Raw genomic sequence first — 24,967 nt, forward strand, 5'->3', positions numbered from 1 at the left:
CACATGTGTTTCAGCCCCAAGACTGAGGGTTCACCAACAAGCAAGGCAGACAAACTAGCTCGAGAAGCAAACATGAGACCAGTCTGCGTGCACGCGTGCAGTCACTTCAGTCACATCCCACTCTTTGTGACTTCATGGACTGTAGCCCGCCAGGCTCCTCTGTGCATGGGATTCTCTAGTCAAGAATACTAGAGTGGGTTGCCATTTCCTTCTCCAGGGGATCTTCCCGACCCAGGGATTGAACCCAGGTCTCCCATATTACAGGCAGGCTCTTTACCAGTCTAGCACTTAGCGTCGCCAAAAAGCAACGGGTCCAAAGTCTCACATCCTTCTACAGGAAAAAACATAAAACACCTATGATTTTTCTGAAACTGTCCGAACAATTCTATTAATAAAGAAATAAGACTCAACGGAGAAAAACCTTTGTGTTCGCTCTGCAACATTAATATGAGATTCAGTTTTCTGAAGACAAATGTAGTATTTTAAGGTGAAACATCACCAACCAGTTCTAAGGTATCTCCGGATTGATAGGGGAAATGTATAGTAGACAGAAGGCTTCCCAGGTAGCTCAGAGGTAAAGAATCTGCCTGCCAATGCAGGAGGCGAAGGAGGCGCAAGAGACTCGGATTCAACCCCTGGGTTGGGAAGATCCTCTGGAAAGGGAAATGGCAATCTACTCCAGTATTCTTACCTGGAGAAGTCCTTGGACAGAGGCGCCTGGTGGACCCCAGCCCATGGGGTTGCTCAGACATGACTGAGCACGCACACACAGCAGACTGTGGACAGAACGCGAATCTTGCTGCAACAAATACTACTCTAAATTCCTAGTTTTTATCATGTTGACTTTGAACTTTTTTTTTTCTATGCAAGTGATATGCAAGTGATTATATTTTACAACTTTTTAAATAAAGGCCAGTAAATGCCCATACCTGAGTCAGTACGACCCGCTGGAGGAGGGCACAGCAACCCACTCCAGTGTTCTTGCCTGGAGAATCCCATGGACAGAGGAGCCTGGAGGGCTACAGTCTACGGGATTGCAAAGACTTGTACCTGATTGAGTGACTAACACACTTTCCCACTACTTAAGACTACTACATTTTTTCTGTGTGTGTTTGTATACACACAGAACTTTTTAGAAAAAGAGGACACTGAATGTACTGCAAACAAACTGTTGTACAATATTTTCTTCATCTAATACTGTATGTATCTTTTTCATTGACAAATGTGCACTGACATTCTCGTTTTAAAGTTCATGCAGTGTTTGGTGGCAGCGATTGATTTCATCAACACCCGACTGTATTTTCAAGTAACTTCTGATTAAAAGGAAAAAATTTCCTAAAGCCCAGCTAGGTGATGGGTCCCCAGCCCAGTGCTGCCAGAGAAGGTGCCTTCCAGCTGCTGCAAGGATCCTCTAGGTTTCTTGTTGGGCAGGATCTATCCACACCACACTGCCCTGTATGATCAGTCCTTTCCGGGGGGAGATGTGAGGACAGGTCACGCAGCAGCGAGAGGATGCGCTGGGCCTGCGGCTGAAGCCCAGACCCGGCTCTGCTGTGCGGGCACCTGTGCCCATGTGTCCCGACAGGGCAGAGCGAGGGCACCTCCCTGAACCCCACCCTGCCTTAGCACCCATCGGCAGTGGACAGTGGGCGTGGTGGAGAGCAGACCCTGAGAGCAGAGTACCCAGGATCTGTGTTGCAGGCCTGTCTCCATTTTCACTGAATGCCTGCATGGAACTCTGTTAGCTCATCAGCCTCACTTAGCCTTTCAAACAGCTCCTCAACCAAGCCTACATGGACCCAGTCAGCCGGCTTGTGGTCCGCACCAGGGCTGGAGCTGTACCTGGGGGTCCCCCATGCTTGGATGAACGCTCAGTTGTCACCATTATCTTGAAATTCCTAAGAATTAGGGCACAGTCCATGGCAGTCCTGTGATTCCATGGCCTGTCTTTCTGACATCACGAGGTGGGAGGGTGGGGTAGTTTGACAAACTCCCTCAAACTTCCTCAAGATCTAAATTTGCATCTCTTGGGACTAAAAAGTAGTGAGTTTTTTTTTTTTTTTGTAAAGGTGACTTTGCCCTTATACAAAGACCAAGAAATAATTTGACAATGGAGAACTATCTGAAGGAGAGGAAACACCAGCCCCCACCCCAAGACCTAGCCACCAAGGAGGACAGTGAAGTAACCCCACTCCCGGGAAGAGGCACCACCCAGGCGCTGTACTTCTCTTTAGACACATGGAAGCAGTGCCCAGTGTTGAATGGAAAAGGGATTCAGGCTTGGTCCGATCTCAGTACAAAAGTTGGCCGTCAGGAAGAAGCGTTCATCCCCAGAGTGACTTAACCCCACATTTTCACAACGCTGCACCTAAGCCCAAACCAAGCACAGCAGGCCTGTCCAGGGAGACGCCAAGGAGCTCTGCCATCTTCTGCTCTGTATGGGGAACGCAAGTGGCCCGAGGCTGCAGCTCACATACAAACGAAAGAACGCAGCAGTGTCAGTAAATACCTGTCACCGGGTGCGTCTTACAGACATGAATGCTTTTATTGTGCCTCTGGAGCACGCAGTCCTGAATCTCGCACACGGGGAAACAGATGCAGAGATAAAGGACAGCCAGCGTGACAGGGCGCTCAAGGGCCCCTCCAGGAGGCAGAGCAGGAGTCAGGACCCTCACTCGCCCTACTCCTGCTGGGACGGGGTCCCCAAGCCAGGAGCTCCGTCTCCCCCGCAGCCACCACCCTCTCTGAAGCTGGCACAGGACGAGTCTAGAGAACAGGGGACGGTGGGGACCACATACAGAGGCCCACTGCACCTCTGCGCCCAGGCGCCCAGGGCCAGTGGAGCTGGAGCCTTCCGGGGGACGGCGAAACCTTCGGGAAGCCCCCTCCTCGACCTCAGCTGCCTTTCCTCCTCCCCACCCACGGGAGCTGGAGCCTGGATGCCTCCGAGGAGAAGCATCCAACAGCCCTGGGCAGTTGCGGCTTCTGGGCATGTCTCCAGGACAACTGGCCCATTCCTACCCGCCGGTGAGCGAGCAGCCTGGACAAAGGCTCAGCGAGGGCCGGGGATCCTGCGGGGGCTGCTGCTCCGGGGAAAGGCTGGGATGGTCCCCAGGCCCTCTTAGCCTCCTCACACCCCATCTCTTCTTTTCTCTCCTCCTAGCACTTGCTCTGAGATGACAGGACTTTCCCATAATTCAAGAAAGCTGAGTCTGGATTAATGAAGTCAGAAGTAAAAGCCAGATGCTTGTCAAGAACCCCGAATTGGTGACCTCCCAAAGCACCCCGATTAAGGGCGGTTAAAGAGTTTAGTACATAGCCCGCCAAACGAGCTGTGATGAACCACAGACGGTCCCTCAAAGTCAGCCCATTTGCTGGTAGCACACAGTTCTTCTCCAAACTTTTCAAAAGACCATTCTTTGGGGTTTAAACAGCATACACTGTTTTTTCTTTTTTGTGTGTTTCTGTCCAGTAATATTTCATAGCATTTCTTGAGTACCTTATATAACGCCAGAAAAAGAAGGTAAAGGAAAGGACGTTGGTGTCAGTCAGCCTTCTTGAAGGAACTACCACGTGCCTGGCATTTAGCTGTTAATCCCCACAGGCGTGGACAGCAGCCACCTCGTTCCCTGTTCCATCTGAGCGCCCAGCAGAACGTCCAGGGCCGATCGAGTTTTCAATCCCCATCTGCTATGTGTGCGTCTTTAATCCTTACATCTAAACTGTGTTCTTCTGATACATGATCCACATTATTGTTTCTATTTTATAGATGAGAAAACCAAGGCTAAGAAAGAAGTGTCCTGCCCAAGGTCTCACATCTCAACAGACAACAGAGCTGAGATGAGAGCCCAGGACCACTCAGGCAGTGGTCCCCAAGCTTAAAAGTACAAATGGACCAGAAATGGGTGTTACCCGTATCGCCACAGAAAATAAGCAAGCTCTTGGTAATACTTTGCAATTAAGGCGAACTCCATGACAAAACTTCTACAATACAGTTAAATTCTGGTTATTTGGTCAAATGGATGCTATTGATTATTTTCCTCCCTGATGAATGAGGTTGCACTAGAGATACCTTTGGGGTTATTTCCTTATGTTTTAAACAGTACTTATTTTGAAGGGGGAAACAGGCCAAACCTAAAATCTATTTAAAATGCGTTAGGTCACAGACCTCTTTAATAACACTCATTCTTCCTGTTGAGAGAAAGTCTTTTCATCTTCAGGCTGGTAAATCTACCCTATTGCTGTGAATTACACCATATCTTAAAACAGGAAATGTTCCAAGAGAAAGCAAAGGTAATATGCAGGATCTTTGTGTCTGATTCCGGAGACCTTAGAGGTTTTCCTAACAACTTGACAAAACAGATTGGGAGAAGCTAACAACTTCAGAGTCCTCTTATTTCATTTCTGAGTCTTTTCATTTTTTCAAAATTAGCTGCCAATCTACACGTTTTCATGATTATTCCACAGAGATTAGGGCTGGCACAAATAACAATGAAAAACAAGATTTAAACAGGATGGCAGGGAATACAATTTGGCTTTCACACCCTCCCCCCATATTTAACTGAGCCATTCACACACACACACACACACACACACACACACACACACACGGACACTTTTTTTTTTTTTTTAAACTGAGCCACAGAGAACTCTTCCTCCAGCGGTTTGTTCTACTGTGAACCTGCTTTTTGAGGGCAAATTAGCTCCCATGTGCAATTCTGTCCTCACATTTTTTTTCCCCCCGAGGGGCAGGAACTAATATGCAAAAGAGGAAGGGTCAGGGGGAACTCAGGAAGCCTTTTCAAAATACAGCTGAAAATCCTGCTGTCTGAAAACATTCTCAGCGAGGAAGGATTGAATACAGAACGAACAGAACCACGAGGCTGTTTGTAAAAGCCATCACGGGGCCACCTGCCTAGAAGTGAGGCCAAGAAAAAAGACGTGAGACGCTACAAATCGGAAAATAATAGGGCAAATGGAGCTGGGGACAGTCTGTGCTTTCACAGCAGCTCCGGGGCTGGGTTTCGAGCGGCCCAGGAGAGGTCCCCGCACTGCATGCCTATCGTGTGTCCGGGTCCGCTCGTGTGCCCCGCTGTACACTGGCTCTCAAACCGCTAACAGGAACTGCTGTTTATTCAGCAGCCCCGGAGAGGCAGACACTCCGAATTTACATATGCTTTTAGAGGACTTTTCCTGATGCTGGCCCTCATCAGAGGCCATTTCCTAAGTAGCTTCCTCAAATATAAATGGCCTTTTACACTTCATCACTTAAGTAAAAAGTCTAACTTTAGAATCATTTTCTTCTACCCTCTTCCCGATTTTAGAAGCCTTCATGCTTGGCCAGCAACTGTGTAACAAAAGTGATACCTCTGTCTTTAAAAAATAAAAGCAGGAACTGGGCCCAAATCATGATTTACAGGGATATTCTCAGAAGTGCTGGCCTCTTATCATCACGAAGTGAAGAGACAGAGGAGCCCAGGGAGAACTTTTGTGTTCCTATTATTTTCAAAGATTTTTTTCTCGTTTTTTATAAAACAGATAAGCACAAAGTTACTGATAACTAAGTTACTGTAACATAAGTTACAGATAAACACAAATCCAAACTTAGTTTTCACTCAGCAAGGTAAGATGCTGGCATAAAGAGTACATACAGTATCTCCTCTTGCCTTCTTAGTAGTGAAGCTATCTTGACATACCAGTATCACTTTATGTGGACGTGAAAAATTCGAACTTAATACTGTACATGGTAGAAAAAATTCACTTATATACCTATAAAGAAAAGAAAGAAAGAAAGAAAGAAAGTGAAGTCGCTCAGTCGTGTCTGACTCTTTGCGACCCCACAGACTGTAGCCTACCAGGCTCCTCCGTCCATGGGGTTTTCCAGGTAAGAGTACTGAAGTGGGTTGCTGTTTCCTTCTCCAGGGGATCTTCCCAACCCAGGGATCAAACCCGGGTCTCTTGCATTGCAGGCAGACGCTTTACTGTCTGAGCCACCAGGGAAGTCCTATAGCACTCCCCCAAATATACCTGTCATACTGAGGTTTCTACAAATGCCTCTGGACTTCTTTTTAAAGTTATATGTTATTTAGACCCAGGGAAATACAATTACTCTAATCCCCAGGAGGGTCTGGTGTTTACAGCCCAGACATACCTACTTATCAACAACAACTGAAAAGCTATTTTTTCTTTTTCTCTTGAGGACACCATCCCAGTGCTGCACAATCTTTTTTCCTTTTTTTTTTTTTATATTTAGAAAAGTCACTCCTACCAAGCTGGTGGGGAGACTAGAGCCACAAATCTAGAAACAAACAGAGAGAGAAAATGTGTTCTAAAGCAGCCTCACAGGGTGGTGGCTCCAGAGAGGAACGGGTGTGAACATCGATGGTTGACTCTCTGTGGTATGGCCACGTGGTTGCTAAGCTACTGGAAATTCGCCCTGAAGGACTTGTATTCTGAGCTCAGTTCTGTTCACAACATCCCCAAATTATCAGTTGTAATGATTAAGGTTATCAGCTGCAATGAGTTAAAATGAAGCAACTTCTTACAAAGATTCTTTAAAAAATCATCTCTATTCACGTTTCAAAACCATGTTCAGAGCATACAGAATGAAAAATAAAAAATCTGGCTCCTTAAATCGTAGCAACTTCAGCACTCTTTGGGAATTTACTTTGGTTTCCCCAACCTAAAATGGGTTGGCTGAAGTGAGTTCAGCTGTGTCTGAGAAGGGTTAAAGGAATCCAAATGTATCAATGATTTGGGAAGTGATTGCTATGGACAGTAAATATGATAATCACTGAAAAGAATAACATTTGCTATTCTGAATAGGCTCTTTAGTTGGACCAAATTAGCAAAAAAAGTTCTAGATTTCCATAGTATTCGACGATGGACAGACAGCTTAGATGTTCTATAACCCAGCATAGGCTCCCAAGGACAAAATGCCCCACACGTAACAAAGTCCATATATACACATGCTCCCAGTGGGCATCAGGCCCAACCAGGACTGCCTGTCATCCACACAACCTTTAGCCCACGAAGTCCTCATGCAAACCCAGGGGGTGTGGGGGTGTCGTGAGCAGAACCTCACAGAGGCTTACAACTTCCTCATTTTCGGCCTACAAAAATCAGCACATCTTTATTTAAAATCAGGCAGAAAATGTTCACATCCATCAGGGAACCAAGTACAGGAAAACTCTTAAACACTACAGTCAGATTTTTCTGCAGCCCTTAAATGAGCTTATTTTCAATGTTTTTTTTTCCCCCCTAGTAAATTATCTGTCTTTTACAAAAACCTCTCTGCTCTATATTAAACTGAAAAGTCTTGAAATTCAGGTTAAACATACACAAACTCCAGACAGAAGTGAGAAAATGCAGGTAGAAACGCATTAGAAATTCCCCAATCATTTTTAAATGGTAATTAATTGCCTTATCTCTTACCAACCTGCAATAATTAGCAGTATGAGTTTTAATTTAATGAAGTAGGATACACAATTTATCAATGTTTTCACTGTGGATCTCTCTGAATATCACTTTAATTTTCTGCCCGACACAAAACTCAGCACAAGGAGGAAGAAAAGGTCACTTTTTCAGGCTCAAAGTGGGGCTCGCACCAGGGGGTCGCTGGCTCTTTCTAGTTTCCATTAAAAGCACTGGAGTTCATCAGAGTGCTTCCAAAGTCAGTTTATAAAAGATCAATCCCTCATTTTCATTTCTCCTAAAGATTCTACATTCAACATTTTCTCCATTCGGACTAAAGAGGTATCTTACATGCTATTTCATTTGCTCCAAGTGCGCCAGTGAAAATCTGATGTAACAATGAAAATTTACCCAAAACCAATGAATCTGTATTCAGCATAGGACTCCTAGCTTTAGAAGAGGGCTCTAAACCAAACCATCTTGTTCAGTTTTAGCCAGCTTCATACTACCCAATAACGCTTTGGAGTGTCATTTTAGCATGTGAGCTCAATAACGGAGGCCAGAAGTCTATTTCAGTATGTGTAAGGTCGTTTACAAATTCTTGATGCAGTTCATAGTTATTTCTGCAAATACCACACACATGAGAGACAGAGGCAGAAAGGAAGGAGGGAGAGAGGGAAAGGAAGAGACTAAGGAACAACGCTGGGACCCCAGCACACTGCACCCGTCTTCAACACCCCCCAGAAGACCCGCACCAACTGCATGTCCAATGGAGCTAACTTTTGGTGCAAACATGGTAGGAAGAGAGTCAGATTTCCTTCAGCAGTGACTTGATAGCTGAAGAAAAACGAACCACTGCACACTTGAATGAGAAAAGATGAAGAAGGCGCTTTCCCACTAATTAGGACCTATTTTCAGCAATTCGTTAAGCCGTGGCCCTGCTCCGTGAGCCATCAGGAGGTGGAGCAGGGGACCCCGAAAGCAGAGAGAGCACATGGAAGGTAATGAGACTTTCCATCACCCAAGACAGTCAGTAGGAAGCCAGCAGGGGCTGGGGGCACAGGCTACCCTGGGGAGGGAGGAGAGTGCACTCTGGAAGTGCCCATCTCTGCAGAACAGCAAAGAAACCAGTGACTCACCCAGAAGCCTGTGCCCCCCAGAGACCCGAGGGGCGGGCCTTACCCCCAGTCCTACCTTGGAGGCCTGGGGCCTTCGGAGCCCCCTGGACTCAGCCACCTGGAAGGGACCCTGCCGCCTCCTTCGCCACTACCCTCCTCTCCTTCCACTGGGGCGGAGAGGAAGGTGGACCCATTTGCCAAATATGCAAAAAAGGAGGGAAGATGGTTTTCTCTCAGGAAAACATAGGCAGGAAGGGAGCCCGTGCTTCCTGTCCCGACCAAAATGGGTTCAGAGATTATTAGGACGTCTGACTTGGCGGGCTTGAGGTAGGTGGGAGAGGGACCTCTTTGAGTCACCAGGCATGATGGGCTCCCCAGAGGCAGAGACAATCAGCCCAGAAGAAGAGAGACACAGAAGGCTGTGACAGGAAGGCAAGGGGCCCCCAGGCCTGGGACTTGGAGTTTTCACCATTTTTCATGGTTCATCCCCAGGCAGGTAATGGGAGGCACCCAAAGCATTCACCCACCTGTTCATCACAGCAAAATAGGAGAAGGAAAAAAGGCTGGATGGAAGGAACGAGGCCATTTGCTACAGAGAAGGCTGGGCTGCCTCCCCACCAGGCCCTCCTCAGCAGTGGGCCCCCTACACACCACTCACCCAGGACAAACTAAAGCAGGGTGAGCCCTGGGCCCTGCCCACCTCTCCTCTCCAGGGTGCTCTGCAAAGCTCCTTTTGTTTGCTCTGTTTCACTTGTAATCATGCAGCATTTCACTTTTAATGTTTCATAATGTCTTACAAATATTTGTTAGAATATCATCAAATGTTTCAAAACAGTGTCAAACACGAGCTATTAAAGTAACAACACTGAAAATGGAAGGAGCTGCAGAAAGATAAGCTATGGTGTGGAGTCACTTATTAAACTGCAAGAGCAACATGCCTAAATCTATGTGGGGAGGTGGTGGGGGGCGGGTGGAAACAGTATGGGCATCTGGTCGACCCCATAGTAAAATCAGTTTGGTTGCTGTTGCTTGAGTCTGGTTTAGGGGCGCCCACGTCCCTGATGAACTCCATTCCTGTCTCCTTCCTTATCTGGATTTTAAGTGTATGTGTGTGTGTGTGTGTGTGTGTGTGTAAGGCCTATGCTCTGAAACACAATCTGCCCAAGGTCTGGATCACATGTGTGCACATGTGCCTTTCCTAAGCAAAACCAAAATGATTGGTCTCAAGGTGTCAACTGGATCAACGGTTCTCCCCTTGTCAGCCACAAAGAATGGGTCACTTGTCGCTTTTACATCTTGTGTTTTCTCCCATGAGATGAACTATGCCACACACACGCGCCTGAGGCTCTTCGGACACAAACAGACCGACACCAGGCAGGGACTGATGGTAACCGTCAGGGCAGGAGGCGCAGCATCTCAGAGCCACAGGCGAGACTTACATAGTACAGAAGCACCCGAAAACGCATGTAGAAATAGCAGCAACGAACACAACACTGTAAATCAACTATATTTCAATAAAATTTAAAACACAGTATTTTTTAAAAAGAAATAGCAAAGGCCGCCAGTTAACCCGAACAGCTGCTCCCTGTGAACTGGATCCACTGACGTAAGTGCCCATTCAAATAAGACAACAAAACCAAGAGTTATGTTGTAGTGAAATTATTTCATAATTACAAAGATCAGAGGAGGGAAAAGGAATAAACACCACCTCTGAATGCTTCTGCCCTTGACCAGTTCTGGGTTAACTGAAACTATGTTAGGCAGATACACAAAGAACTGGCATCACTGATGCTTGCATTTACCATTCCAACTAGGAAAATCTCTTTTGTTTTAGTAAAAGGTAAAAATCAAACCAACTAACCGACCAAGCCAGAAAGGAGGGTCTTTATTACTCAGGTCACATGTGTTTGATTGTTAAAACCCTTTCCCCCCTGGCCCCTGTGTCTGCCCATGCTCTGCGTACGCTCTCTGTGTGTCTGTGTGCATACTATCACATAATGTCTTTATTTCCTGTATCTATTAATACACACGTAACCGTGAAGGATATACACAACACGTGTGCGGGCGGCTTGGCAGCGTTTCTTAGCAATGACATGTAGTAGACAGTGTATATATGCATTAGGTTCTCTTAAACTTCCAGAGTTTGACATTTATGTTGACAGTAGGCTTCTACACTGACCCAACATGACAGACACACATCCAAGCCAAGGGGAAAGCTCCCCAAACTACAGAACCACGATCCTCAGACTCTAAGGCTCCAGTGAGGAAGATGCAGTGGCCCTAGCAGTACTGGCTGCAGCCTCTTGGCCAGGAAATTGGCTGTGATCTTAATTTTCAACAAGGGAAATGGCTGCAAGGAAACCACTAGTTACCTTCTCTCCGGAGACTTTAGACAAACTTCTCAAAAGACCCAAACATAGCACACACACACGTATTCATGGACCTTCAATTCCTGTGAGACCGTGATGATGGGCTTTTATTGTCCTGATGCTCCTGAATTTTGGAGGATATGTCGTTTCCCAAGATGCAGCGCTTTAATTAAAATAATGATGAATTATAGAAGCCTGGTGGAGTTTCTGAAACTCCTGCCTTCAACTATCACCATGAAATGGGGATGGGAGGTAGGGCAGGGAAGGGAAGAAAACCAAACGGTTTAACTCAGTTACATCTTTTGGTCTTCAGCTCTGGGGACTTTGAGGCTGGGAAATACATTTTTTCCCAGGTAAAAAAAAAATATAAACATGTATGATCATGAGAAGTTTTGAAACTGAATACACTACATCAAACCCAAACTGTACAGAATTTTTAAACACTGCCTCATTATGTATATTTGTGCACACAAATTATTTTTTAACACATTCTGTATAACCATGATGTAGGCAAGTCGTCTTCTGGTCAGAGATACTTGTGACTACTTAAATTTTAAGCCACGTATACAATAATTTAATTTCTTACTGAAACAATTCTGACACATACAATATACATTATACTTGAATTGTTCCTTTCAAAATCCCACATAAAAGATGAGTCCCAATAATCTCATCAAATAAATATCTTCCAACAAAGCAATGAACTCAAGAGGCTTGGACCTTTCTTGTATGCTTCACTCTCCTCTCACCTCAGAACCAAAGTGAACCAAGTCTTAAAATCACTTAAATTTCCATGAAAGTTTAAACGTTATGCATATTAAATATTTTAAGCTTTCTTTAAAAAAAAAAATTAACTTTCAACATAAGTTGATCTGATGGGTTAGGAGGTATTTCTTCAACACCAGTGTGTCTTTCCAAGTTTAAATAAGGTACCTCTAAACTGAACTACCCCTTGGGGTGTAGGGTGGGGAATTTGAGTGTGGAAATTGAGGGAAGCACAGAGGTTTGACATTCACTCCGGGGGGCTGCAGCCAGGGAGAAAGGAAACCGCATTTGAAAGCTACACTTGGAAGTGCCAGATCAGACACGCGAATCGAATCCTAACCCTTTTCACTTCTCCAGATGTCACACCCCGTGCCTCCAAATCAGAAGAAAATTTTTAAAAAAATCACACCTTCTGGAGATTCCTTAGGAATCACCAAGCATCCTAATTTTTCAAGCCTATTTCAAAGACAGCCCCAAGTAACCTGACACCTTTTGGCCGAGCGGTTTCCTAATCCGAGAGCCAAAACTGCACTCAGCAAAAGTATTACCAACTTTTCAAACCGGAATAATTCCTATTCTGCAGAAAGCAAGTTCAGATTCAACCTAATTATTTTACAGTATAAGCAAAAAGCTCTCACGTCAAAAATAAGAAAAGAAAGCTCGTTATGAATGACTTTATAAAGGCTGACTTCCGTGATCTCACTATAAAAGCGTGGATCGACTTAAACAAGATCACGTCCTCCTCCGGGGGACAGCGGGGCGGCTCACAGAGTCCCACGGCCGGCCTGCCCTGCACCTGCGGTCACAGCACGAAATGGCCACGGCTTTGACGAAAGTCAGCGCTCCCACCGTCCCCAGAAAGGACAGGTGGACCCGAGCGAAACCATGACTCACAACTGTGACCGCCTCCGTGTTTTCCTTCTTCCCTTCTTTTCAAGTCCAAGTTTTTCTACGGACATTCAGTCTGAAAACACTCACGTGGATGTGTGCGTCGCACTTTGCAGGTCCAAGACTGATCCTCAAGCGCGAAGAGCGACCTCGGATCCGGGCTCGCCCGGTGGGCCCCCTTGTCGCGTCCAAGCGTCCCGCCCCGGCTCGGCTGCGCTCCGCGGGGACCCAGGACCTTCGCCGCAGCGGTTGCCCGGGCGCGGGCCGCGCAGGCACTTGTTAGAGCGCCCGGCTTGCTCGGCTGCCCAGCTCTTCCCAGCTTTCTTTCACAATGACTTCCTGAAGTTGCTCACTCTCATTGTTCCCCATTTCTCCGCCGCGATCCCCACCCCCAGCCGGCCGCCACCCGGCTTTCGCGCTCGCGGCCGGTCTGCCCGTCCCGCGTGCACAGCGCCGCCCACGGGCTGCGCACCTGTGCCCCGCGCCGCGCCCCCGCGAGCCAGCGCTCAGTCACCTGCGGCCGCTTGCTCCGAGCGCCCGGGCCCGAGCGCGCGCCCGTTACCCTCGCTCCGCAAACTTTGTGGCTGCGCGCCACACCGGTCCCGGCGCGCCCTGCCCCGCAGCTGCCTCGCCCCTGCCTCGCCCCGCGTGCACGCTCCGGCACCAAACAGGACAGAAGCGAGGAGCGGGGCCCCGGGCGTGGCGCGAGCAGGACTAGGAGAGGGACTGAGACGGGGAGCGGGACTGGACGCGGAACCAGGCACGGTGCGGGACTCCGAGCGGGACTTGGAGAGGGATTCTGGTCGGGGCGCGCCGCCCCAGCCGCCCGTCGCCCGCTCACGCGGCGCCGTCCCGAGCGCAACTCCGGGGCATCGTGCGCAAACTTTGGCGCCGCGCGGGGCTGGACCCTGGCCGGCCCCAACACAGGAGACCCGGGAAGCGGCAGGCACGGGCCGTACCTGCTCGCGCCGCCGCGCGCTGCATCCCGCTCGCCGGCACTGGGCCCGCTGGGCGCGCCGCCGCCACCCCACGCGCTGCGCGCCCCTGTCCTCCCCGCGCCGCCGTGCTTCCTCATCCCACCGCTGCCAGGCATAGCCAGAGGGTCCGCCACCGCGCCGCAGGACCCGCGCTTAACCCCTGGGGTTCCGGCGCGGATGGCGTGTGGAGGACTGCCAGATCTGGGGCGTCCTCCCGGGGACCGGCAGCCTTGCGCCCCGGGCCGCTCGTCGGGGCACCCGCGTGCTCGCCCTGCCCTAGGACTCGGAACCCAGTGATGCCCTTTTCCACTGCCCGCCCGGCTTCGCTTCCCTCCAGCTGGCCCACTTGGCTCCCTGGTTCTGGCTGCGACCCCAGTTTATGAGTGCCCACCCGAGGGGGTGGGAAAAGTTGATCCTTCGCAAGTGAGGGGAAGGTGCGATTCATTTTCCCAGACAACCAATGGAATACCTCTAGTCTCTCTTCCCTCCCACCCGCTGGAGGCAGAAGTTAGGATCGCGCCTTCAGTTTTGGCCTGTGGGCACACGCGAGTGTGAAAGGGCGGCAGCGGTGGAGAGGACGCGGAAGGGAGACCTGTAATCCCCCTCCTGGTGTCTCTGAGCCTCAGCCGCTCCCTCCGAGAGCTCCGAAGCACGAGTGTGAGGCGCTGTGTATCCGTTCAAACAAGAATGGCAGCTCTGAGCTTCACCTCTTCGCCCTCCACGAAGAATCCATCATTCTGATTAGTCAGCCCCCCACCCCCGCCACAGGAGCCTGGCGAGAGTGTTTGAGTAGAAGAGGAAGAGTCATGAATCCAACATATTCATCCTGACTGCCACCCACTCCCCCGCCCCCCAGGTGCCACCTTAGGAACGGAGTTGCAAGAGCCAAGGTCTCGGCCCTTCAAGACTTGCTGGGACATAAAGCGAAGATAAATGCTGGAGCATCCCTAACAGCAGGAGAGACACACCGGGTCTTTCCGTGGGAAGAGTGAGAAAGGGCGTTGTGGCCTCAAGAAAGGGGCCCGGGCAGGCCTTCCAAGTGGGGCAAAGGGAATGTGCAGCTGAGTGAGGCCAGGGAAGGCTGAGGGGCATATAAGGAGGCTGCTAGTGGCAGCGCTAGGGGCCCTGTGGACCACCTTGGCCTCTGCCATTCCTGGATGAAGTCTTGGAGCTACAAACAAGTTCTACCGAACCCTTCCTCAACCACTTCAGCAAGAACACTGCTCAGCTCCTCCTGAAATTCCCCTGTGCTGAAAGGAGCCAGTTAACTCCCTGCTTAAAGCCCAGGGGCCGGGGGTGGGCTTTAAAGGTTCATTGATTTAATTCCTAGTCCTTCCCTTACCTATATGACTTCTGCCAAGTTATTGAAACTCTGTGATCATAGTCTTTTTTTAGGTGCAAGAGAAATCTACTTTATCCTAGAGTCCTTGTCAAGATTAAATGAGACAATAAACGTTGCGGGGCCCCAAAGGAGACAGATGATGCAGGGAAGGGGTCCTGACACCCCTCCAGGTCTTGAATGAGTGTGACACCCTTAGTCCTGGCCCCCAGGCTCATCTCTTTAAATGTGTGCCGTGGTCCCCAGGACTGTATGTCAAGGACCAATGCAAAGCACATTCTGAAGCAATAGAGCATGAGGCTAGGAGCCCAGATGGTTTGACCTTGTGATATTGACCCAGGTCCTTAACGTCTCTGAGCCTCAGTTTCCCCATCTATACATTGATGGTAATCATATACGCTACTTCCTGGAATTGTTGGTGGATAAAGCTCACTCTATATGGAGGATCTTCTCATATGCCTAGGTGGACTCTGTGAGGAGGACTCTGTGAGCAGTGATGAATATTTATTATTAACCCTACTATTATTGACCTGTCTTGTGTACCACTCAAAGAGGTGGACCAGAAGGAACCTGGTATATAATCTGGGTCTGTGGATAGACTCCATGGGGCCAGGGAGAACCCTTCCATCAGAAGTTAAAATTGATATACATAATGATAAAAGCATATTAGAGAGTCTATATATGAGCGGCTTCACTTTCACTTTTCACTTTCATGCATTGGAGAAGGAAATGGCAACCCACTCCAGTGTTCTTGCCTGGAGAATCCCAGGGACAGGGGAGTCTGGTGTGCTGCTGTCTATGGGGTCGCACAGAGTCGGATATGACTGAAGCGACTTAGCAGCAGCAGCAGCAGCAGAGGGTCCATATTGGGGTAGGGGATTTAAAAAAAAAGGTTATTATAGTATTATATGAAACCATGTGTGTGAAACTTTTGAAAATTGCAAAGCACCATAGAATTTAAAGAATCATTCAATATAAAGTAAAATTTTAAAATGATAATTTTTTAAAATAAAAGCACACTGGAGAGAAAATATACCAGTAGAAATTGAAACAGGTGTGATCCTTTAAAAATGTATAGGTCTCAATTCATTTTGTTTCTTTAGGAATACATATATGTAGCTGTTTCCATAATGTTAGAGTATTAAAAAATAGCTTCCTTCATTCAGACAATAATTGTCAAATTACCATGTTTTAGTTATGAGATAATCTTATCAAAGGAAAAAAAGCACCTATAGAATTAATCAAAGTCTACTTATTCAGAATTTCCTATAATAATGGAGTCAGGCACTTCTGTTCTGGCAGAGCCTGGATGGCATTTTAAAGGAGAGTGAGTTTTATGGAGGAAAAGGATAGGGGAGGTGATAAGATATGATTAATAGTTTTGTTTTACACTAGCTATGTGAGTCTTCACAAATTCTTAACCTCTCTGAGTTTCAGTTTGTCATCTGTGGAGCGTACCTACTTTTTGAATGATGGTGCCAGAATATAGTGAAATTAAATTAAATGATGTATGTAAGTAGTTATTATAATGATGGCATTTTTTCTTTAAGAAAAATCTGTTAAATAGCAATGAAATGAGCATCCTTTTTCCTCCAGCAGTTGAGTAGCAGTAAGTATATTGTTAAATAACAGGAAAAGATTTTTGTTAAAAAGAAAACCTGAAATTCTATTTATCTTTCTGTAACGTGAAACTCATACAGAACACATGGTTTTGCCTGAAAAGGATCATGGACTTGAGGAAAAAGACCAAAGACTTTGATAAAACTTCTGCAATAAGGGCCCTGCTGCTTTGGTTTCTTTTCCTCAGTTTTTTATCATCTCCAGCTTCTGCTTCTTCCATTTTTGAAAACCAAAAGTTTCCAGCCTGGGCCAAGGTCCTCAATCCTTTTTCTTAGGGCTCACTCCTTGAGTTTGGCTCTTTCTAATCACCAACTGCTAGTTCCCACTTTATTTCTGGAAGTGAAGAACCAGGATGCAGAAATGGGGCAGAGCGGGGAGCTCATGCAGAACCAAGACTGTCCAGCTGGCAGGGACCCAGAAGGAGGCCCCTCAGGGTGCACTGTGTCCTCTCCGGAGTCTCCGTGTGTGCTCAGTCGATCGATCGTGTCCGACTCTGTGCAACACTATTGCCTGTAGCCCACCAGAATTCCTGTCCAAGGAATTCCCAGGCAAGAATGCTGGAGTGGGTTGCCAGGCCCTCCTACAGGAGATCTTCCTGACGCAGGATTGAACCCGCGTCTCTTATGTCTCCTGCATTGGCAGGCGGGTTCTTTACCACTAACGCCACCTGCAAAGGGAGACTCCGTGATTCCTGGCTTTGAAACCTGAGAAGTTCAGTAGTTCTGCTGATCATTCACAACTCTGACTCTGAGTTTTGAATCAAGGATGTGAACTAAGTGACAACCAAATCCTTCTCGCTTTATGATATTTCTTTCACCTTATTCCCTTTGGTATTGTAAGGAGAAAATGCTTAGATTATAAAAAACAGTGACTTTCAATCAATATTGTTTGGTTAGAAGCAACTGAAAAACAAATTGAGTCTGATGTAATGATTTGGATGATAGATTCACTCAAAAACTTTCTGGTGAAAAGGTTTTAAAAAAATGTTTTGTGTGAATATTCTGTATAAGCAAAAAAAAGTAGATATTGATGTGACCAGAACAGACCAGAATAAAGAACACCAGAGGGCTGAATGTCACACATTCTGCCTACCCCACCCGACTGTGGATTGTTTAGTAGTAGGGTTGAAGCTCTACTTCTGGAGGTATCACACCTTCTGTTGGGATGTGTTTATTCATTTATTCAAAGAGCATGTATCTATCAAGTGCCTACCATTGTGGGTGACATAATTTGTGAGACAGGGAGTCCCAATAAAACATCAGATGTGATCTTATCCCTAAAGGGCCTCCTGCTGCTAATCCAGACAAGCAGAAATAATCACATTTCAATGTGAAACGTTGTGGTGGTAAATTCAAACACAAACCCTGTAGACACACAGAGGGTGAAGCTGCTCAGTGGTACTTGAGCTGGTGGAGGAAATGCTGAGCTTCTCTCCCTGTGGGGGCTTCAGAAGAGCTTTCTCAAAAAACTCAATTAGCCAAAAACTGATATGTTGTTGTTCAATCGCTAAGTCATGTCTGACTCTTCGTGACCCCATGGACTGCTCCCCTGTCCTTCACTATCTCCTGGAGTTTGCTCAAACTCATGTCCATTGAGTCGGTGATGCCATCCAACCATCTCATCCTCTGCTGCCCCCTTCTCCTTTTACCCTCAATCTTTCCCAGCATCAGGGTCTTTTCCAGGAAGTCGGCTACTTGCACTTGGTGGCCAAAGACTAATAGTCATATTCAAAAAACAGACCTGTTGAGCCTAACTCTGCGGAGGACATGGCTAGAACATTGTTTCCCATCTAACAATGCAATGCAGACACTCAAGTTCAGACAGAGTGGCTTGCCTGGGGTTGAAGATTAATGATCAGACTCTGGAGCCAATCTACTTGAGTTTGGGAGTTTGGCAAACTCCTAGGCTTCCCCATGCCTCAGTTTCCTCTTCTGTAAAGTGGGAATACACCAATACCACCAACTGCTGCTGCTGCTAAGTCGCTTCAGTCGTGTCTGACTCTGTGCGACCCCATAGATGGCAGCCCACCAGGCTTCCCTGTCCCTGGGATTCTCCAGGCAAGAACACTGGAGTGGGTTGCCATTTCCTTCTCCAATGCATGAAAGTGAAAAGTGAAAGTGAAGTCTCTCAGTCGTGTCTGACTCTTAGGGACCCCATGGACTGCAGTCTACCAGGTTCCTCCATCCACGGGATTTTCCAGACAAGAGTACTGGAGTGGGTTGCCATTGCCTTCTCCGAATACCACCAAGAGTCATAGCTTAATGAGTAACATCTGTGGTCTCAATGATTTAGAGCTTTCTAGGCATCCTTGGGTGGATACTTAACCCTGAATCAGTGTTTGATACTTTTGAAGTATTCAGTTTCTAAGTTCTTGGGCTGGAATACAAATCTTGGTCACCTCTCTCAGCTATGCACCTGTCGCCCCTTTCCCCCAATTTATGCCCTGTTTCCCAGCAAAGAACTAAGATCCCTCCCAGGATTCATTAAGGTCCTTTAAGACATCCTCCTCCCATTGGTGGGAAATGTTTCTTTCCAGCTAACTTTCAGTGTTTTATTTCCTCTAAGACTGATGCTGGGAAACATTGAGGGCAGGAGGAGAAGGGGGCAACAGAGGATGAGATGGCTGGATGGCATGACTGACTCAATGGACATGAGTTTGAGCAAGCTCCAGGAGATAGTGAAGGACAGTGAAGCCTGGCGTGCTGGAGTTCACGGGGTTGCAAAGAATCTTACATGACTTAGCAACTGAACAACAAAAGCAAGACCAAATAACCAATCTTGGCAGCACGAGTCCTTTTGTGTGTGTGTGTGTGTGTGTGTGTATTTTACTCTGGAGAAGGCAATGGCACCCCACTCCAGTACTCTTGCCTGAAAAATCCCATGGACAGAGGAGCCTGGTAGGCTGCAGTCCATGGGATCGCTAAGAGTCAGACACGAGTGAGCGACTTCCCTTTCACTTTTCACTTTGGTGCACTGGAGAAGGAAACGGCAACCCACTCCAGTGTTCTTGCCTGGAGAATCCCAGGGACGGGGGAGCCTGGTGGGCTGCCGTCTATGGGGTGGCACAGAGTCGGACACGACTGAAGCGACTTAGCAGCAGCATAGTTGATTTACAATATTGTGCTAGTTTCAGGTGTGCAGTAAAGTGATTGAGTTATGCATACACACACACACACACACACATATATGTATCCATTCTTTTTAGGATTCTTTTTTCATACAATGATCACTGAATGTTGAGTCGAGTTCCCTGTGCTGTATCTGTTATCTATTTTATATTTAGTGGTTTGTATATGTTAATCCCAGCCTCCTAACTTAACCCTCCTCTGAAACCTTTCCCCTCTGAAACCTTTCCCCTTTGGTAACCATAGTTTTCTATGTCTGTGAATCTGTTTCTGTTTTGTAAGCAAGCTCATTCGTACTATTATTTTAGATTCTACATTTAATGACATCACATGATATTTGTCTTTGTCTGACTTACTTCACTTAGCAGGATCATCTCTAGGTCTACCCATGGTGCTTTGCAGCACCAGTCTTGGTAAAGGGATCAGATCAACATATCCAGAAAAGATGAAGTTTTGTGAATGGGCTTTCCAATCTGTAAAGTGCATAGACATCGAGTATATTGTTGTTCAGTCACCCAGTTGTGTCCGACCCTTTGTGACCTCATGGACTGCAGCACTCCAGGCTTCTCTGTCCCTCACCATCTCCTGGAGCTTGCCCAAGTTCATGTTCATTGCATCAGTAATGCCATCCAGCCACCTCATGCTCTGACACCCTCTTCTCCTTCTGCCCTCTATCTTTCCCAGCATCAGGGACTTTTCCAATTAGTCGGCTGTTTGCATCAGATGACCAAAATACTAGAGCTTCAGCCTTAGCATCAGTCCTTCCAATGAGTATTCAGTATTGATTTTCTTTAACATTGACTGATCTGATCTCTTTGCTGTCCAAGGGACTCTCAGGAATCTAGTTATTTCTGTATTGTATAGCAACTTTCCCTTTTCAGTGTTAAAAAGTCATAGATCTTTCCTATCCAGTCTGTAGAGGAAGCGGGTTGGTTTTGGAGAGGGGATTAAGCTTTAGGACTCTACAGAGGAAACCATCCTGAAAATCTTGGTATCTCTCCCCGGCCCATGTAAGGCCACAGTGGGATATTGGTTGAATTACGTCACCACTCTAAGCATCATATTCTCATTTGTATCTACAACAGAGAGCCAATCCTGCATCATGGAGTTGACTTAAAGATTAAGAGCCTGGATCTAAGTCTTTAATCCTGAGTATCTGTGGTAGTACACCCTGTTCTCTTTCCTCTAAATGGAGGGGTCCATGAGGTTTCTTAGAAGGTGATAACCAGCAGAAAACAGGTGAGAAAACAGGCTCAGTGCCCAGAGGGGTTGGCAGATTCATAGCTGGGACTCACCTCGACCAAGTTGCAAATCGATTGTTTCTTTATCTGAGAAGATCTGGAAAGAAGTAATTCAAAGTGATTGGTGCAAAGTGAGGCTGATTCAAGGAATAGTAAGTGAGCGCTGATCTAGAGTTTATGGGCAAAAATGCCCATAAACGTTTCTTTTGACCCTGATGATATCAGGAGGTAGAAGTTCATGAGGCCATGTCTGCCAGGTTTTTTACTATGTCAAGGGCTTCTCAGTCTCCTTACTGAAATGCCAGAGTTCCTCAGACAAGGCCCTTGACATAGTTTTCAATGTAATGTGTATCTTGACATCTGAGGCTCACATCTTTCTCTGAAATCAGAATTTGTGCATCTTACTTGGATGCACAAATTGGCTTGGTCTTCTCACATTTGGCTTCTCACATTTACCATGTTCTCAAACCAAATCCCTGATCTTTCCCCTCAAACCTGCTTTATCTTATGTAATAGCAAATGAAAACTGCTGGGGCCAAAAAATCTTGAAGGCATCCTACCTGTGTCCTTCTCTTCCCATCCCATCTACCAGTGCCTTCTGCCGGCTCTGCCTCTGACAGGCATCCAGAACCCAACCCCCTCTCATCTCCATGGCAACCACACTGGTCCAAATTACTGTCACCTTCCATCTGCAAGCTGTGGTCCCTCCCAGTCACTCTGTTTCTGTCCTTGTCCCTAACAGCACTTGGGGAGAGTCCGGGAAACTCCGAGGTCACACTTCTTTGCTGGTCGGTGTGCCGATCTGAGGAAGGAAGTCCTGAGGTTGTGTGATTTTTCTCTCCGTCCTCACAGCTCTCCTTTGTGTCTCACGTGCAACTCCGTGCCCCTTGCCCACTGGTCTCCAGCCACTTTGCTCTGCTGCTCCTCAAGCATCTAGACCAGCTCACTATCCTCTGGGCACTTGCCTGCCTGCCCTCCTACCTTCAGATCTTTGCTCCGATGTCATCTTGGCTTAAAGACTGTCACTTCTACCCTCTATAAGGTATAGCAACACTCCCCCCACCCTGCCCAAACATCTCCTGCTCTCCTTTACATTTTTTTCCTGCAGCCCTTATCATCTGTAACATGTTGTAAAGTTAACACTTACCTTGTTTTCTTGTTCAGTTTCTTGTTCAGTTTTCTTGTTCAGTCAGTTCGTGTCTGACTCTTTACCACCCCATGGACCACAGCACACCAGGCTTCCCTGTCCTTCAGCATCTCTTGTTCACTCTCTAGGAAGACAGAGATTTCCCCCTTTGTTCTCTCAGTGCTTGAACAGTGACCAGAACAGCTAACCACTGTTTCCATTTATGAGTACAACTTTTGAAGGCTTAATCTGACTTCTCTAATTCAGCAAAAACAATTTTATTTAAATCAAACAACGAAGAGTTGTCATCTTCGTTTTCCAGTCTGCATAGAAACTGCTTTTCATTGGCCTTAGACCGCGAAGGACCTGCCTTCTCTTTGTTCATCAGTCCATCTGGGGCACCAAGCTCATGCACATCGTAGGGTTTCGTCTTCACTTGTTCTGGTGCTTCCTCAGCGGTGATAACTGCAGCACAGAAAGTTCCGCCTTTCTTTCCTTCTTGGGCCTATAAAGAATTTGACGTTTTATTTCACACTAGCCTTATGCATATATTATTCTGTTCATTTTAAGCTATTTTCCAAAAAGGAGACAAAGAATAATTTAAAAATGCAACTCCAGATTCATAATGAACTTTTCCTAGTCCTATTCGAGTTGTGTTGTGTGGGGTGATGATCTTTCATTTCTATAGGATCAGAATATGGGGACAGGAGTCAGTATTTATCTAAGTCAGTGATTTAAGAATTATTTAAAGATATAATATATTCCATAGCTACTCATAGACCGATGGATATGTATTCTTTTAGTATTTATTTGCAATATTTTTATTACTTGCAGTTATGGTTTCCTAATGAAGAAAAAGAACTCATTTTCTATGATATGCATCTCAGAAACTGGCAACTTTATTTCCACTTCAGAGCTCAAATACACAATTTCCTTTAGTTTAAACAGTCTTTTGCAATTAAACTAAAGGGTTGGCTTCTCATTACAATATCCCGCTATTTTCTATGATTATATCTCACAAACATTCTCTGCCAAGCAGCGTGTTTCCAGTACGTTGTAGTAAATGTCCCTGCATTTTATGAGAAGGGATAATGTTGTATTGATTGATTGATAGATAATGTAGCAAAAGCCACTGCTAATACTTGTTGGTACAAGTTGAGATGGGGGATTTTGTATGTTTGTAAGATGATTGATGGTAGTTGGAGATATAGTCCGCAGTCATTGAAAGATGGCAAGCCAGGTGACTAACCTGAGGATGCAACTGAGAGATCTGGCCCCATTGGCTCAGGTGTAGAGTGCAGATGTGCATTTATCGTCACTCAATCACCATTATAGATCAATAGGAACTGGGTGTTGGTTTAATCCCTTTATTATCAGATGATTTGTGAAGCAAAAGTGAGGTCAACCTTGCTCCTTACTCCTCTGGTCTGTGAGCGTTGTTCACTTCCAAGGGCAGCCTCTGGCCCTTTGGATTCCAGTGTTGCTCTCAATGATTGATGTCCTTTGAGCTGGAGAGCCTGATGGAGCAGCGTTCTTAGAGCAGGTCCAAGTCCGGTGGTCGATAATCATGCACTTAAATCTGCCCCTCCGCTAGAGCAGCACTTCAGTCATCACCACCAGGATATGCTATCCTCGGCTCTCCAGCCCATATTTCTTGCAGGCTCCTGGAGCGCCCGTCAGCTTCGGTGCCAGCTACGGGTGCCTACGGCAGCAGTGAGGCAATGGGCAGTGCTCAGCGATTGATGGTTGCATGGTTTATCAGCTAGTCAGCAAAAAGCTCCCATCCATCTTCCTTCTCCTCCCCAGGAAGCTGGACGTTATTGTTCTTATCTTGTGGATGAGGAAACTGAGGTGAAGGAGCCTCCCAAAATGAGGAGATTGCAAAAAGAGGCAAAATTCCTTCTAGATGATCTGAAAGTGACATTTGACATCTGATCTTCTAACAGGTGGTGTTGAGCATTTTGAAGGCTTGGAAGAAATGGTACCTTGTGGAGATATGCACACCAGTGGAAAACACTGCTGCCCACTATGACGATACCATTTTACTCTCTGAATATATTTTTTCATCTAAGGCTTGGCAAGCTGGTTGACGTAGAAAGGCTGATGGGATTTATTTCTTGCTCTGCTTCCTCTTGATCAAGTTGACAACTTTTCTTTTTAATTTAATTTTTTGACTGCAGTATTTGGGGTCTTAGCTCCCTGATCAGGGATCGACCCCGTGCTCCCTACAGGGGAAGCTCAGAGTCTTAACTACTGGACCACCAGGGAAGTCTGTCCCCTTGACCAAGTTAGACAGAGACGCACCCACGGTCACCGCTTGTGGAGTTACCAAAGCTCAGCCCCCACAGCCTTGGAGTGATAACCAACAATGTATTCAGAAGAGTGTACTACATGCCTAGCTTCCTCCAGGATAGGCTTGCACCAGAATTACTTCCTAGATATAATAAATTTAGGAGCCTCCCACAGTGGAACTGACAGCAAAGGCAGAAACTGTCAGCCCACCTCCCCCCACCGTGATGGAAAACTTCACAAGGTTTTCCCAGCAGTGCATTAGGCAGCTCGGTAAGAACTCACGGTTGTGCGTGCTTTGAGACTTCATGTCTTCCATTAACCAATTCTAAGACAGAAGACCAGTGTCTTTATTCCCCATGTTGTTGAAGTACTTTACATAGGCTTTAACCCAGTTGCTAAATTGCTTGAATTTGTTAAATGTACAAAAGGGCCTCCTCCCCGTTGATGGAGGAAAAGTAGATGTTTGATTAAGTAGATAGCTAGATGTGCTTTTTTTCCTCCCCATCTGGATGTGCTAAGGGGGTATGTTTGAAACTTAGCACTCAGTTCATGCCTTTCATAAGGGGAGGAAAGAGGGTATTTAACAAGGTTCATAATGACAGAAAAAGGAATTGACACCACAAAAGAAAAAGAATCATTCTAGCATTTCATGACAGTTCACAGACAGATGTCGTTGGCTAAGTGAGAATCTCAT

General features: G+C 46.6%; 1 protein-coding gene across 18 annotated transcripts in view; it reads right to left on the minus strand.

Moving 5' to 3' along the window:
- Positions 1 to 14,023, minus strand: part of IKZF1 (IKAROS family zinc finger 1) — a 102,711-nt gene extending 88,688 nt beyond the window's left edge. For 2 of the 18 annotated variants that reach the window (XM_070787444.1, XM_070787439.1), the window contains exon 1: positions 13,513 to 13,863. In XM_070787444.1, the coding sequence (XP_070643545.1) occupies positions 13,513 to 13,537 (25 nt within the window). In that variant the 5' untranslated portion in view covers positions 13,538 to 13,863. Of the gene's footprint in view, positions 1 to 5,855; positions 8,027 to 8,607; positions 9,029 to 9,058; positions 12,618 to 12,643; positions 12,997 to 13,067; positions 13,472 to 13,512; positions 13,873 to 13,999 lie in introns of those variants that run through there. The other 16 variants (XM_070787442.1, XM_070787440.1, XM_070787445.1 and 13 more) reach the window with 15 other exon arrangements.
- Between the last annotated feature and the right edge of the window lie 10,944 nt (positions 14,024 to 24,967).

This window comes from Bos indicus, chromosome 4 (assembly GCF_029378745.1).
Source record: "Bos indicus isolate NIAB-ARS_2022 breed Sahiwal x Tharparkar chromosome 4, NIAB-ARS_B.indTharparkar_mat_pri_1.0, whole genome shotgun sequence".
Lineage (NCBI taxonomy): Eukaryota > Metazoa > Chordata > Mammalia > Artiodactyla > Bovidae > Bos > Bos indicus.